Source organism: Seriola aureovittata, chromosome 14, assembly GCF_021018895.1.
Source record: "Seriola aureovittata isolate HTS-2021-v1 ecotype China chromosome 14, ASM2101889v1, whole genome shotgun sequence".
NCBI lineage: Eukaryota > Metazoa > Chordata > Actinopteri > Carangiformes > Carangidae > Seriola > Seriola aureovittata.
The window spans coordinates 15,395,800-15,412,443 of NC_079377.1; the positions used below are offsets into that span (position 1 = coordinate 15,395,800).

Here is a 16,644-nt window from a genome sequence, read left to right on the forward strand (position 1 = left end):
ATGAGCAGTGTGATGAGTTGGCAATGGTGGGAGAGAATATGTTATGGCTATACACTATGGCTATACAGCTAATGATGCTACATCTAAGAATTAGGTTTGATGATTAAATATTGCTATATTTCGACATCAACCCAGTCATGAGCAGAGTGTTAAGACCGGCCTACTGTGAGTTGCGCTGTAGCTGGAGACCCTCGGCTGGAACCCAGGTGGCTGTGGTTGCCGTGGTAACCCTGGAGACGCGGGGTCTAGGTGGATTCTCCTGGAGGCCGTGTCCCGTTATCACGATGACGGATTCTGCCGGTGTCTCAGCGGTTTAGCTCTCGTAGAGTTTGCCAGGAGACTTTCTGTCTTGGGAACTCTTGATTTCTGCTCGGCTTCTCTGCAGGCGGTCGTGCAGATGTCATCTGCTGGCGTCTCTTGCGGGTTGATGCGAAATAAACTCTAATGCTCTTCACTTTGGTTGGATAACTTTAGAGGAGACTGGCGTTGACCAGATGACTCTAAAGTTGTCAAAATCTTCAAAAAGGAAAACTTGATGATGATTAAAAGTTACAAAATTACTCTGAGGCACTTCTGTTGCTTTGGTTCAGTTGGTCTTGACTTGGCTTATAAAAATAAAAGATCGCGCATGTAGACAAAAATCATGTTACTTGTAGCTTGTGGCAAAGAAAAATAAAAGACGCGAAAAGTGCAAAATGACTAAGAGCCATGAGTTTGTGGCGAGCAGCTTAGAGCTAAGAGTTTACATGGCTACAGAGCCGGGCTTTGAGCCGGGACTCTGAGCTTTGAGCAAAGTTCTCAGCTTCTAGTTTCTGCATCGTTTCTCGCTTCTCGCATCTTCTTGTCGTCCTGATTTAGGCTTAGGCCTGGTTTTGGCTTCTGAACAGGCTTAGAAAATAGGCTTAGAAAAAAGGGGCTTGTGTGAATTGTTCACGACTGTTTTATCCCCTGGGGCTGGCGCATGTTTCAGGGGCGTCACCCATCTTCTCCTGTGTTTCAACTTGGAGAAGAGAGTAATTTTCCACTGAACTTTAGAATAGTTTAAATCTACAGTTTACTTATAAACTTGCACATCCTTCTTCCACCATGACCAAAGAAAACATTAAATGAAATAACATAAAACTACTTGCACTAATAATAGCAGAGAGGAGTAATAGGAGTGTTGATTTCATATTAATTATGATACAAGTGGTTAATTGATCAAACAACAATATAAACATTTCCCAAAGCTAATAATCTATACATATGGATTACACAGCAGTTCTTTGACTGTAATAATAATAATATGCACATTCTGGATGTCATGTAGTGTGTTACCTTGTGTGAAGGATGCTGACAGTATGGTCACATGAAGGACCTTGTCTTAAAATCTACATGTTACATTTCAAACATTCTATGGGATAGAAGTTCGGGATTAAACTATTACATAGGAACATCTCATGAGTTAGAGAATAGTTAGATATTTAATTTTACATGCATCCTTTGATCTGTGTCTGTGAAGAGTGTTCTGCTTGTCACTACCCAGGATTGGAATGTGGGTTGTAGTTTATGACTCTTATCTAGAGAGGGACAGAGGAAGGGAGGTTGGTGTGTGTGTGTGTGTGTGTGTGTGTGTGTGTGTGCGTGTGTGTGTGTGTTCATGCATGGCACAGACAGGCCAGGATTCACACCTTAGTGTTAATCAGTCCTTTTTGTTGTTACTTGTCCTATACAAGAAACAATCAAATATCACTTCTCCAGTTATCTGGTGTCCATTGGTTGATCCTCTGGAGCTGACCCTTTGATCTTTGGTCTGGTTCTGTGTCGTTCGGCCATGCTAACAGCATGGTCTGTTTGTGGAAGAGGGGTCCTTTGTCTCTGTTTCCTATCAATCTGATAGTTTGATGGTGGAAAGAGTCGCAAAGTGTCGTTTGTGAGTCCGCAACTCTGCATGTCCTTATAATGAACTTCCTTAATGGCTTGTGACTGATGCCAGGCCAGTATGTACGCTACAAGTGTCAGTGACAGGTTTGGTTTATTTCCTTCTAAAGTCTAATTTCAGTGGTGTGGAAAGGTTTAATGAAAAAAATATTTCATTAACAATGTTTAAGTGTGCTGTTCAGAAGAACAGTCTGATTACATGATTACACCCTGCACCACGTGGCACTCACTCCACCCTGTTTTTTCATCAGTAAGTAATAGGATTCATTGGTAGCCAAATAACTGCCACTCTTTCTCGACTCCCTCCTTCACTGCTTCTGCCTCTTATCTTAAACATTGTGAAAAGCTTTTTGACCATTTAGGAGATGCCTTAAGCTTTCAAAGCTCTTTCATAAAGTCATTCTTTGGTGTTATGAAGTGTTTTTAATGTAAACCATCAGGATCCATACATGTCCGCTTGTTGCCTTGTGGCAGGTTGCAAACCAACCTCACTCAGTGACACTTTTTCCCCCAGTTTCCATAGCTGCTTTCAAAACATTTGCCCTACATTCAGTATATGATCCTCTTATATGTATTTAGGAAAACTGTCTTTACCCGATGAGGATATCTCACTCTGGTGATTTATACAGCCCTTTCATTGAGAATTTGCAGCGCCCCCCCACTGCCAATAGTTGGAGAAAAAAAAATAGATTGCTCCTATTAATCAGTGTCACTCGCCACAGACAAGCACTCTGAAACTGATGCCTGAGAGTGAGATCAGTGGCCATTCGCAACTTGTGCCTCAGAGGTCAATGGGAGAAAAAAAGGTTTTGCCTAAAGTGTTCTGACAAGCTTCATGCGGTTTATGATCCTCATAAATTATGTTGTTTTTGAAGATGAAATCATTTTTATTTATTTGTCCCAAAATCAACAATAAATTGAAGCCATTGCTAAAATTTTCAATTCAAAGCACCTAAAATCAATATTGATATAAGCACAATGTATCAGATGATGATGTCTAATATTGAAGACGTCACTCATAGTGGCGAACTGACAGAGAGTTATCACACTGCAGCTCCCCTTGGCTTTGTAGAAATTTAAATTGACTTTCACCCCTTTTTTTTAGTTGTCTGGCCGACAACTTTGGTTTTAGTTACTAGTTCAGCACCAGTTGGCAGACAGACACTGTTAGCATCGAGCTGGTGAACATAGTGGAGCAAGATCCAGTTATCCAGCTAAAAGAGAGTTAATAAAACATGACTCCAAATGAATGATAATATTGCTCCATATCTAATGGAGGAGCAAATAGGCAAAAATTGCTAACAAGTATTCTATATCGGCTTAATATTGGCTCACAACTTGGTTCTATCCTATTCTATATTCTATCCCCAAGTTGTCAAACAAAAATAGTTACTGCAGGTTTAAAGACACAAAGCAATTTAAATATAAAGTTGGGAAATCTTGCCTCCTCTTTAGCCTTTTACAGTTGGTAACAATGGGTAAAGCTGCAGCAGCAAGAAAGATCATTTATGAGCCTCCAGCTGGTGCTCTCTTCCCTCTTGTCAGCTACTTTAACAGAACACCTGCATGTGAAAAAAAATTATAAGCAAATATCTCCACCAGCAGGAAGGACAAAATGTTAAAGCTCCACTCTTTCACCTCTTGTATTGGTTTGCTGTGATGAGTGAATAATAAATAGAAATATGCTCAATCAGTGTTTCCCCCTCCAGGCAGCTGTAGTTATTGTAATGGTTATGGTTATATGGTTAATGGTTATAACATTATAATGGTTGTAAATCAGTTGCTCTGACATAACATAACTTAACACTATGGGAACAAATCATGGATGCATGAAAGGAAATGCTTCCCCCAAGAAAAAAGAAGTGCTCTGATGGTCTGTTATGAGAGAATTGAATCATTTTGATTCGTCATATGTCTGCAGAATAATTGTGTGATGAGTAACACCAAGGTTGATGCACCATAGGAGCAAATCGACACTAAATCACACAAGAAAGATAACCCCACCGCTGTGATTTCTTTTTAGTCTTTCAAGCATATTGCTCTGCCAGGCCAATTGACTGATGTCACAGCAGGTGTTTCCCATCCACTGTCAAAGGCAAATTATGTACTGTCGTATTGCCGATTGGGAACTGGCCAAAAGTGCAATATGCTTGGAACCAAACAGCCACCATCGTGATGAAGAGCAGAAGCAGTGGTTGGTGCATGCTGGCTCTGAAATGTCTCAGGAAGTCCACTTTTTTTCCATTATGGTCTGAATAACTAGTTTCACTTTTTCTTATTGCTTTCAGCACACAACACTGATGTTTTCCTGGTGTTTTATGTGTGTGTGGTACATGTGTGTTATAGGCCACTGACAAGGACACCGGAAATTACAGTGCCATGGCATACCGTCTAATTATCCCTCCCACACCAGAGGGCCAGGACAGCTTCGTCATCGAGACCTACACAGGTATCATCAAATCGGCCATGATGTTTCGAAACATGCGCAGGTCCTACTTCAAGTTTGAAGTTATTGCCACGGACGACTACGGAAAAGGTCTCAGCAGCAGTGCCGAAGTGGTGGTGAGTATCCAGTAAGGTGCCTTTTACGGTGCACATGCATGTTTGAAAAGTTCAATAAAATATATACATTACATATAGTGTACATGTACTGGATGTGTGGGGTGAACAATCTGTTCGTCCTTGACTTACATGTCACACAAGTGGCATATTGATTGCGTGTTGTGTGTGGCTTCCACAGCAGGGTCTCTCTGGGGTACACATTGTTTGAAGTGTAGGATTAGTTGGTGATATGCCAGTAATAATACCTCGATACAGAGGAGCCTTATTAAGGAAAATTTTACATATAAAAATCAGTGTAGTAGTCACTGGGGAGTGCTGCACAGGCTGTGAAAACTGCTGTATAATATCATCTGTGGCTCTAGAGGAGCTTTGTCAAGTCTGAGAAAATTACTGAAATTACATCACTTTAGTCATCTCATTCGACATTTTGGGAAACGCACTTATTCGATTCCTGGCAGAGTTAGATGAAAAGATTGATGCTACTCTCATGTCTTTGTGATAAAGGATGACGCTGCAGCCAGCAGCCAGTAAGCTTTACATGGCAAAGAGGCTGGAAACAGCAGGAAACTGTTTGCATGACGTTGTCGGAAGGTAACAAAATCCACCTGGCAGCCCCTCTAAAACACAGTAATTACATTTCATTTCATTTGTTTCATCTATACAAAAAACAAGGCAGAAAAATGATAATCAGGCTTGGAGATAGGCTAGCTGTTTACCTCTGTTTGCACGCTTTATACTAAGCTAAGGTAACCAACTGCTAGCTGTAGCCTTATATTTAACAGACATCAGAGTGGTATTGATCTTCTTCCTCTTCCTCTCTGCCAGAAAGCGAATATTGTCTTTCCCAAAATGTTGAATTATTCTTCTATTTAAGTCTGCGTTTCAAGGCACTTTCAGATTATATTATATTATATCCAGTGTTGTGAAGTTAGATCCATCCTAGAGAGTGAGTACAAATATGAATAACTTGGCCTTTGTTGCACAGATTTTGACCATTTTGATTTCTCTCTCAAGCCCTGCTATTTCATGGAGGTGTATGCATACGAAATCACTGGAGTACCCCTCTAACATGTTATTTGTTTTAATGTTTTATGAGGTAGAATTATGTACATGAATGACTGTTTTAACAATATTTCTGTCAATATATCAACCAGATGCCAGCTATGAAGCACAACCATATATTGTAAACGTGAGAGACAGTGAAAGTCTGTGTCAGTTTTTCTTCATATGAATTTCTTTATGAGGCTGGTTGATGATTTTCTTTACTTAGTACTACATTTTGTGGTTGCAGTCAACATGTGGCCTCTGCCACTGGCTGATGACTCTTTTTCAGGCATATATATTAACTATCTCACTATATTAACTCTATAAACATACCTGTCTCTGTGTGTCTGTATATTTGTCTAAATGTGGATCTCTCGTCTCAGTGTGCATTTCTTTTTCCCAATAATTTTCGCCACGTCACCGCTGCGATTGGACTCAGCTTTGCCCCCAGTACAGTCCTCATCTGTCTTGACTGTGGGCAGGCTTATTTTTCGTTTCATTGAAATATGTCTGGCTAACAAGCCCCTAACGAGACAGAAGGAGGGTCTGGGACATTGCCTGGATATGAAAGAGCAGCGAGTGCTTAACCGTGGTGCTCGTTAATTTTCAAGGGGAAACCTAATTTCACTGGAGCTGCATGGGAGATTTGGCTACAGAGCACAGAGACTGTTGCCTATGCACTTAACTGTGGCATCAGAATTAGGTACTGTTAAGTTTGCCACATGGCACCAATACAAGCAGGCAATTAGGAGGTCTCATTTGGTTCACAGATAGAAGCTTTTGAGTATGTTGACCAAGCTCACCGTAGGACCTGTGAATAACTGGCCTAATCATTATTTATCTCTATTTTCTGCTATATTCTCCTTTACTTCCTGGTCCTTTTTTCTCTCCTTCCTGCTATTCTGCTTTCTCAGGTTTCCGTCGTCAATGCATTGGACATGCAAGTTGTTGTATCCACTGTTCCCCCGACTTTAGTGGAAGAGAATAAGGAGCAGCTCATTAGGTAAGACAACATTTAACATGGTTGACATATGGAAGTAAAACCAAATTACCCTTTTGTTAAATGACACGAAACCAATATCGGTGTTGCTAGGAGTTCATTTTTGTGCTAATTTTAGATAAAGCAAGCTACTGTGTAATGAGAAGGTAAAATTGACAGTATTTCTTCCAACAGTTCCCTGTCACCACATCTCCTCTCCCACCCTCATCCATTCAATATATTATTTTACAGTGCATTTTGTTGCCCTCTAATATTCCTTTTTAATTGATTGATAGGTAGAATTAACACTGAAAATGAATTGCCTGTTTTTGTGCATTGTTTTGCCCAATATGATATGAGGTGAACTTGGTTCAAGGTGGCACCTTCATTTGTAAATAAAATTGTTTTTGAGGACTGGAGTGCCGTGTGTGTTTCGGCTGTGCCAAACAACTATTAAAAGTGAACATGGACTAATAAAAATCGATGTGCCACAAACTCATCTTTTGTTGTTCATTAAGCAATGATCAAACAGTTAAGATCGTGGATTAACCAATGAGACAGGTGAGTCTATCCTCTAGAGTCTGTTTTTCTAATCCAAATTAATTAATGATAAAGATTCATGAAACATCTTTCTGCAGCTCTTGGGGCACAGTGTTTAGCCTAATTAGTTCATCTGAAAGGCAAATGGGTGTTAATAGTTGTTTTTCAAGAGCTTGCTGTGTCTCTCCCACACAAGTGACACTGCTGTTTAGGCTGAAAAAACACACACATTAGTCATGTTAAGCTCTTTGCATTGATGTCATTTGAAGGGTCTGCGGTTTTGCTCAGAGCTGGTGATGAGCCAGAGCCATTTTACCTGAGTGCTCAAACTGTTTATCCTGTTTGGCAAAGGTAGAGAGCAAGGCTTTCCTTTATTGGCTGTAATTTGAGGTGTGGATTTCTCCCTGCCTGAAAAGGATTATCAGAGTCTTGTTTTGCCAAGAGCCCAGTGTGGAGAGGCAAACTGCTGCCCAATGGGACAATCATTGCCAGAGTGCAGTACTTAAGATTGGTAGCTCTCATATTGCTTTGGGCACAGAGGTGCCAGAAATTATTTGAACTAATTTGAACTGGATTTTGGCTTATATAAGTCTAGCCATTAACTGCTTTTTAGTATTTACATCTTTATTGCTTTCTTTATGAGTTTGAGTAGTGGTTTTGTGTTCATTTCAGTATTCTGGAGCGCCACGTCCAGGACCAGATTCCAGGTGCCAAGGTGATTGTAGAGTCAATTGGGCCGCGTCGTCATGGCGATGGCTTTGAACTAGAGGACTACAGTAAGTCGGACCTGATGGTGTACGCCATTGACCCGCTCACCAACAGGGCTATTTCACGCCAGGAGCTCTTCAAGTGAGTGGGAGAATTTTATTACACAAAGTCCAAGCCAGCATTTGGTTTAAATTGATATCCCAATGCCTCCGATGTGCTGCATGTTTTCCCGGCAGTCTTTCTTTGCCCTCTGTCCGTACAGTGAGTCAGCAAATATCTCTTTCTCAGGCTCTGCTTGGCTTCCTCTTCTACAGTGTCTCCACTTTTCACTGCCTTTACGTTCTTTATAAGACTTTGATTATCCTGCAGGTGCACCAAATCTGTCACATGTCAAAGTTAAGGGGCAGATTTAAGGGACAAACAGGAGGGGGCGAAGTTAGGGATGGGCAAAGTCTGAGTAAAGCATGGTGTATTTCAATCAGCCCATCAATCCATAATGTCAGCGCATTTGAGATTGTTCCATGCGCATGGTAATATGCCAGTAATACATTTTGTTATTATTCTTATTATTTCTGGACTTACTCCTTTTATTTGGGGACAGAGATAGAGTCGATTCCTGTGTCACCATGGTCTGCCTGAAACAGTTTGATAAAATACTGTTTGGACACAGAGAGGCCATGTTCTCATAATATTAAAACACCACAGAAAAAAGTGCTTAACAGACACTTCATCAGAAGAAAAAAAAATTTGACCCAAGCGAGCACAACAGGACAATCTTTTACTCACCTTTTTTATGTTTCTCAGCGTTCTGTAAAAGCCAATCTGACACCAATCTTAAAAAAACAGCTCCACCAGAGCATGAGAGTTGCCAGTCAATATGAAGCAGTTGTCCCCTTCACTCTACAAATATGCTCTCCTGCTTACCTTCCATTGAGATGTCTGACACCATCTTCTGTCTTTATTTTTCCTTATACATATATATGTTTGCTGCCCTTTCTTTTTTGTGTGTGGCTCCCAAGGAACCTCCCTTCTCTCTTTGGAATGAGAGTGGGACAATTTCAGTTCATGTGGAAATTCCCCACTCAAATGACATTTAGAGGTGATTTGTGGGTGAACTGAATTAATCTATAAACATTACACCAGTGTCTTTGACCGTCAGATGAATGTCACAGCCTTTTTTAAGTTGGGGATTGAGTGGAGGGTGTCTTTTTTTTTTTTTTAACCAAAACTAGTGACCATCGCCTTGATCACAAGTGGCAGCTTCAGAGAGAGTCAAGCTAATTTTAAAAGAGGCTTGCTACATCCCCCTTTAATAAGAATCTTCTTCTTTAGATAGAGAGACTGTCAGGAAAACCATTTAGAATAGAGGAGAAAGGCTTCTTTATGCATGCAGTGCATGTCTGTCAATGTTGTGGGGTAATTGCATGTTATATATCTGCGACTTTGCTGTCAGATCACAGAGGGGAAAGAGAAAGACAACAATGTTGAGTGGGTTCTTGCATTATTGAGTGTCCTTATGCCACCTTGAACATAGGACTCGCCACCATTTGAGAACTCTAGAGGATATATTGCCAGAGAGGCCAGATAATAACCTTCATCTCCACTCATTTATTCACCTATAGAAAAACAAAAATGATAGTAATTGAATGTGGCGGTCTGCTCTCTCCTTTGTAATTCTGAATGTTTGAAAGCCACTTTGCAGCACCTGGTTATTGTTCCAAAATAACACTGGAACAACAATGGGTGGATTGCTCATATGTATGTCCATTTTACTACAACACAGATGCAAATTCTGCCACAGGTCTGTAATTGAAAGTGTGAATCAACACATGTTGGTAGAAAGGTCACACTGAGTTTAGCTGATTTATTTTTAGTTGTCATCAGTAGTTATCATTTGCACTTAAAGATAGAATAAATGTGTGTGAACTATGTGTCGATCCCCAGTCGCTTTTGCGCCACTCAAAATGTGATGATCTAAATTACCAGATGTCACTGACCTTGAAATAATTGTCTCTCAGCAAATGAGGTATTTAAGCAAATGCTCCGCTGTGTTCACCAGTTGGTCGGTAATTGTGTCTGTCTGCCATTTGTTGCTGAGCAGGTAGCGCACGGTGAGTTTTTAGAGCTCTTTCACAGGAAACAGCTGCCTGCTACCTAAAAGGATGTGGTGAGAGTGAACAAGTTATAGGGCAAGACAGCTAAACACTGAGCTACAACTTGCTATAAAGCTGTTTTCATTTCATCATGTGATATATTGTAACTATATTCATGATAGAAGCTTCAACATAAAAATGATATTCAAGAGTTTACAGGATTTTTCCTCCTGTTCTTTTATTTATTACAGATTTCTGGATGGGAATGTGCTGGAAATCAACAAGGAGTTCCAGCCGTACCTTGGCGAGGGAGGCCGCATCCTTGAAATCCGCTCTCCAGACATTGTGGCCAGTGTGAAGAAGGCGGCTCAGGCTGTGGGCTACACAGAAGGAGCTCTCCTGGCTCTGGCCATCATCATCATCCTCTGCTGCATCCCCGCCATCCTCATCGTCATGGTCACCTACAAACAGTGAGTACTCTCGCCTCAGTGGTAATCAGTGGCTTCTGTAATCGATTAATCATCTTTAACTGGTTGTCATGATATTAAGAGGGGAATATATTTTAATTAAGCAGACCATTATCTTGGGAGATAATGTGCTGTGCTCGGTTTTGGTTAAAGTTTTGCTCCTCACAGACAAATCAGATATTTATTGTTTGAATTTTGTTTACATCCTCCACCCTGTGGCCTGTTAGAATAGAGCCAGCAAAACCACTAACAGCTTTTTTGAAAAGTGTATTTGTTGTCACGTATTTAAGATAAAGTGACAGCGCTTGTTTGCTGCCTTTGTGTGTGTGTGTGTCTCTCTATCTCTCACTTCCTCTCTCTCTCATCAGACATGCTGACTGCGCACTCTGCTGGGCTAATCTCCCTGCTCAGGCTCTGTGAAAGCAGATTAATTAACACTCATTTGTGACAAATATCTACAGCCAATTGTGACCGTCACAGTGCGTCTTCACACTACTTAATCATCTCTGCCCGACACACATGCAATAAACAGTGCTCCCTCTGTCTCTCCAGCTTTATCGCTCTCATTCACACATCACACACTGTGCAGTTTACAAAAAATATGAACATAAAAAGCATCGTTCACATTGGTGAGGGAACTGAACTCTTAGTTGGCAGGAGTTGGGTTCTTATCCGCTGTAATCATTGGTATGCTGCAAGTGTTCCATAAACGGTGATGTTTGGGAAATGTTTATTCACGGCAGATGGGCGGAGTGGTTGTCCTTATGCAAATGCATAGACTAAACACACAGCAGAAAGCTGTTGATGGTGACATTAGACCTAACACACAAACTGTCATAGCAGATGGCGCTTTGTTGGTGGCGACATTACTTTGGTAAAATCGAATGATTCAGGAAATCATTTTCTCATTTCTGTGTGTCAACATAATTCACCGTTGCCTAAATTTGGGAATGAATGTTATATTTAAAACATGAATCTGTTTATTCATGTGGAATAATTGAATTTTTGTTGTGAATAAGTAATGGCGATATGAAGTGAAGAAGATTCACTTAAAAGCAATGGCTACTTTTGCCTGTAGCCCTGCAGTCACTGCTTGAGGCTTGAGTGCTTCCTGCTTTGCATAGAAATTGGAGAACATACAGAAAGTTTTTCTCCTGTTTCTCCAGTTTAGTGTTTGAATACGTTAACATACTATGTTATACAAAGATCTTATGTTGTCTGAGTAAGGATTGCATGAATAGGCTAATGCTCACTATTCCCCTAACATGTCTTAAAAAGACCTGCCAACATTAAATACTTTCTGGCATTAAAATTGCATTAAAGTTACACTTTTGCCAAATAATGTAAATGTGCAGCTTTTTTGTCTCCATCTCACTCTCTTCTTGTCTCCTCTCCTTTCTGCTGCATCCAAACCCATCACCAGGTTCAAAGAGTAAGTAATAATTCCTTTTCTTCGTGTGTGTGTGTGTGTGTGTGTGTGTGTGTGTGTGTGTGTGTGTGTGTGTGTGTGTGTGTGTGTGTGTGTGTGTGTGTGTGTGTGTGTGTGTGTGTGTGTGTGTGTGTGAGAGGGTGAGTGAGTGAGAGAGAGAGAATGTGTGTTCATTCAGTTATTTAAAGATTGGTTGCATGTGTGATGATGACGCTATCTAATGCCAGGCTTTTGAAATGGCTCTAGCATAATGACAGGAAGCAGCACTGATTCATCTTGTATTTCTAGAATGAAAGTTCAATTTGGCAGAACAGTTTCTCTTCAAAATCTGATGAAAAATCAACTCAAAGCCAACCAGACTCATAGCTGTGTACTAAACATCCTTTTACTCAATTCTAACGTTACACTCATTACTCTGCTGTAAACCTTCTGATTTGTTCCCCATCAGTTCACTGGTGTCTTATGTATAATTTAAATCTGCAAGCAGCGTTGACCGGGCCCTCACACCCTTATGCATGTCAGGGGTGCTGGTGGGATGCTGGTTCACGCAGCTGTACATTTTTGCGGACACTGCACTAACGAGTAAGACGGTATTTCCTGCGTGGAAACTATAGCTGTAACTATAACTATAACTTCATATTAGCACGTAAATGTCTTCAGGTCTGGAATCTTATCCAACATGTAAAGTTTGGGGCAGTGGACAATGTATATTTGAGTTACAAGAACTTCCTCTTTCATGGCAAAACATCGAAATCTGCCATGCCACCACAAACACAGAGTTCACAGCAATTTAGCATTGCAAACATATACAATAACTTTTTAGATGTTAGATATCAAAAGAGACTTCATGATATGAGTTACTGATCTATATCATCATAACTTCACTGCCCCCTTGCAATCTAAAACCTTCTTGGACCAGGACTAAAATGGCAGAGAATATTGGATTTTCATGCTGTAGACACATGGAGACTGAGATGGCTGCAGTGTGACAACCATGCAGCCAACAATTGCTAGCTAGCATGTCAGCCATAAGAAATTGGATGAATTGAAATGGTTCATAGTTAAGTGAATTAGGTTAAAATAATGTATCATGGCTCATTTCTGTAAGTTTGCTTTAAAAAAATTTTTTCAGCTTTTAACTGTCCAAACCTTTTATATATATACATATTTATATATATCAAGAATAGATGCTGCCTAGATACAAGCTACCACTATACCAAGTTTTTTTTCCCTATCCCCAACATCTCTTTAGACATGACAGAACATAACACCATCTTTAGTTTTACCATCAGTTACTGCATGTGCCTTTTTTACAATAAAATGCCGTGTGAAAACACATGGTTAATTCATGGTAGAGATTTCATGCATAACTGATGTGTTTGGCCGCTGCTCACTTTTTAACCACACTCTAGAGAGAGGGAGTAAATTCTTAACTACATTAAATGTGAAAGCAACAAAGGCTGGTATTTTGGGTTGATTTTTCTTTGTATGTTTGTTGTGGGGTTTTTTTCTTCATGTATTTTTCCATGTGGACTACAATCACATGTCTTTGTGACTGTAAATGTTAACACTTTGCACAGGCGACAGGCAGAGTGTGCCAAAACTGCTAGGATTCAGATGGCTCTACCACCGGGAGGGAAAGCACCTCCTGCCGTTGCTCCCAGCACTAACCTCTATGAAGAGCTGGGCGACAGCAGCATGTGAGTCAACCCTGACCATTTATTATACATTTCCTATCCCACCCATCCCACCTCTTCCCATGACAAGCAGGTGCTGTATAGTGCTCGGCAGGTTCCTTTCTTTGAATTTCATCCAATCTACCTGCTGCTTTAGACATATTAGTAACTGCGTCAATGGATCTCTCCGCTCTTTGGCTTTCAAACCATGATCCACTTTAGATGTCTGCAAACCACTCTGTATGCCGCAGCACAGCTGGTGATTAGACTTTAGCTTATGGATGTGTTTCTAATTTGACTGTGTATGCATTTTTGCAAAGCCCTTTCTCAAGGTAAGAGTGTGTTTAAGTTCATAAAATGCCACATAGTTTACTGGAAATACACAAATACACATTGTGGTCTGAGCTTAATAATTGATGTTGTTTTAAATTATTTTAAACCTTTGATTAGTACCCACACTGAATACTTCCAGAGTTTGCCTATGTCTAGAGTATTTTGCCATCAGCACGATCGGATTTCAGCTTTCACGTTAAATACTACTCAGGTAATGAAATGCTGTTGCTTGTGGAGTAAATGAGGCTGAATTGAAACTGGTGACCCTGCTGGGTTTCGTAATTTTGATTTACAGCCTGTTAAAGCAATACTGCTACTAACATCACAATTGCTGTTTTAAAAAAGAAAAGAAAGAAGAAAGAAAGAAAATGAAAATTTAATAGCAAGCTGTAAAGAACTTGAGACAAGAGACAAATGTTGACCAACACTCAACAACAAGCAGAAGCTTTTGATTCTGTAGCAGGAGAAAAGCTCTCATGGGGATTGTATTGTAGCTGAGCATCGTTTATTTAGGGGTTGTTTTCCAGCCTGCACTAGGAGTAAGTGGAGCTGGTCCTATAAACAACCCTATTAAAACACTTTGAAACTCGTGTGTGAAACACAAGGAAGGATAGTGTGTTTGCATGAGTGATTGTGCACGTGTTGTGTTTGTGCATACTCTCAGAGGCACACAGCGAATAAATCAGTACAGTATTTCCCCTCAGTATGCAGAAACTCGATGTACCCTTGGGCTTACACTTCCTCCCTGTCTTCATTTTTCGTTAACACCTCTGACATTTCTGCTTTAGTCTTCTTACCATCTGTCTGTGTTTCTATCTTCTCCATCATCTCTATTCCCCTGTCTCTCTGGATTCAGACTGCAGTAAGTAATCCCAAAACATATGAGGTCCATGCATATGATCAATATCATTTGTAAATATAGCACGGGAGTGGCATCTTTGTTTTCCCTCTTGCTTATAGCTTTTGCTGAGCATATGAACAGACTATATGTAGATATGATTATGGTATGTACCTAACCTTTATGAAAATGGTAGGATTTCATTAATCGTTAATACCCTCGTAATGCCTGTTTTGTTAATTGACCTTGGTGATGTGGTAGCAGTTGGGAAGGTTTTCTAGTTTTTTTTTTTTACTTTAGTTAAATCCATTTACTTCCATGTAGTCAGGAAAAGTGAAGCTTCCTTAGGGACTTCACTTTAGTAGCTTTCACTATAACAGCTGTCCTCTCTCTACCTTTCCATTAGACAGTCATCTCCTATTGTGTTCTGTCCTATGCGCCACATCTCTTCACATCTCTTAGTGCTGTGACTGATTGCACCAATGCATCCAGTATGGTTGGATGTTGTGAATTTGTATTATACTGTATCTTTGGACCAAAGCTTGGTGTATCTCTGGACATACTATTGTTACTATTTCAGTATTTGATCACGTAACATTGTAAATGTTGTTATGCTGCAACTGATCCTTATGTTGAGCAATTTAAATCAATAAACCAATTGCTTTGTTGAATTAAACATAATAAGTCACAGTACTAAGAGTCCTGATAGCACTGTTGCTTTCGCCTCACCCTTTTTTCATTGCTTCGCTCGCCCTTAAACCATCAATCTTCACCTGTTTCAAGTTTTTTCTTTCCTTTTCACCTCCACCTTTCACTGGGGCAGGGCTAAAAAGTCTGTCATTGAGGAGGCCGACCACCAAAGGATTTTTAGCACCTTTGCCCGTCGCGCCATTGCAGCCCGTGGAAATGGAGCATTGCATGTCAACTTACCCAAGTCAGAGAGCAACGTGACCTTCCTCTCTGACTGCAACCCACTCACGACCCACAACCCTGTCTACGATGACAACAGTCCCCTCAGCAGTCCTGATGTCTATAGACGGGGGGAGAGTCCGTCTGGAAAACGGTTCTCCTTCTCTCCTTCCCACTTGGCAGAGTCAGGATATGTCTGGTCAATGCCCGCTCGCATTCATGGTGGACTGCACGGTTACGAGGAGCCAAGGAGACAAGCTCTCATGGACCCGGACGATTGGGAGTTGCAGATACTCCAAGCAGCCATGAGAGGCGAGCGAAGGCCACAGAGTTCAGACACGCCTCAAATGAGTGGCAGCAAAGAGACCAAGTTGTCGGTCCGCGAGCAAGCCAGGCAGTTTGAGCAACAGGCCCTCCAGGAACGAACCCTCAAGCAAAACAGAGACTCCCAAGGCTCATTCTCTACCATCCTTGTCAGAGATAGAGACAGCGATGACATGCTAGAGCTGACTTCAGAAACCCTGTTCTCCATCATGGATTACCCCTACAGCCCCACATCTGTAGGTAGAGACGTGCCCCCCAGTATTCTAATTTCTCAGGGAGAGGAGTCATGGCCTCTGGCTAGCCAGAGGCCAACTCCACCTGTCCTCCGTAAATTCAGTTCCAGCATCTCCAGCTACATGACAGTGCAGCCTTGTCAAATCATGGTGGAGATCATACCAGACCCACCAGAAAATCCTCCGCCTCCCCCTCCACAGCGGCCACAACCACCGCCCCCACCCACATCTCCTCCCTCTAGTCCACCTTTCTCTCCACTTTCAACCCCCCACCCTCGTGAACCTTACTATACCCCTCCATCTTCTCCTCCACCTGACAGATTATCTGACGGATTACCTCCTCCCCCACCTCCACCACCTCTTCCTCCCCCTCCCTCACCTGCTAGCGATCAGTCGCGCCCAATCGTCCAGTTCGTTCCAACGTCTTTGCCTCCCCTGTCCTCGCTTCGCCCTGTTTCAGAACGAAAACACCGCCCTCCTCTCGCCTCATCACAAACTGATGTCGGGAGGAAGGAGCTTAAAGGGATCCTGAAAAACATCCAGAATCTAGCCGACATAGAGAGGTCTGTTGCCAACCTGTACAGCCAAG

General features: G+C 41.3%; 1 protein-coding gene across 4 annotated transcripts in view; it reads left to right on the forward strand.

Annotated features, from left to right (window-relative positions):
• The window catches only part of pcdh15a (protocadherin-related 15a), a 198,451-nt gene that overhangs the window by 170,540 nt on the left and 11,267 nt on the right, over window positions 1–16,644 (forward strand). For 3 of the 4 annotated variants that reach the window (XM_056396135.1, XM_056396134.1, XM_056396136.1), the window contains 4 exons: window positions 4,267–4,482; window positions 6,441–6,529; window positions 7,718–7,894; window positions 10,098–10,320. In XM_056396135.1, coding sequence (XP_056252110.1) covers window positions 4,267–4,482; window positions 6,441–6,529; window positions 7,718–7,894; window positions 10,098–10,320 — 705 coding nt within the window. Of the gene's footprint in view, window positions 1–4,266; window positions 4,483–6,440; window positions 6,530–7,717; window positions 7,895–10,097; window positions 10,321–11,736; window positions 11,746–13,322; window positions 13,443–16,644 lie in introns of those variants that run through there. The other variant, XM_056396137.1, reaches the window with a different exon arrangement.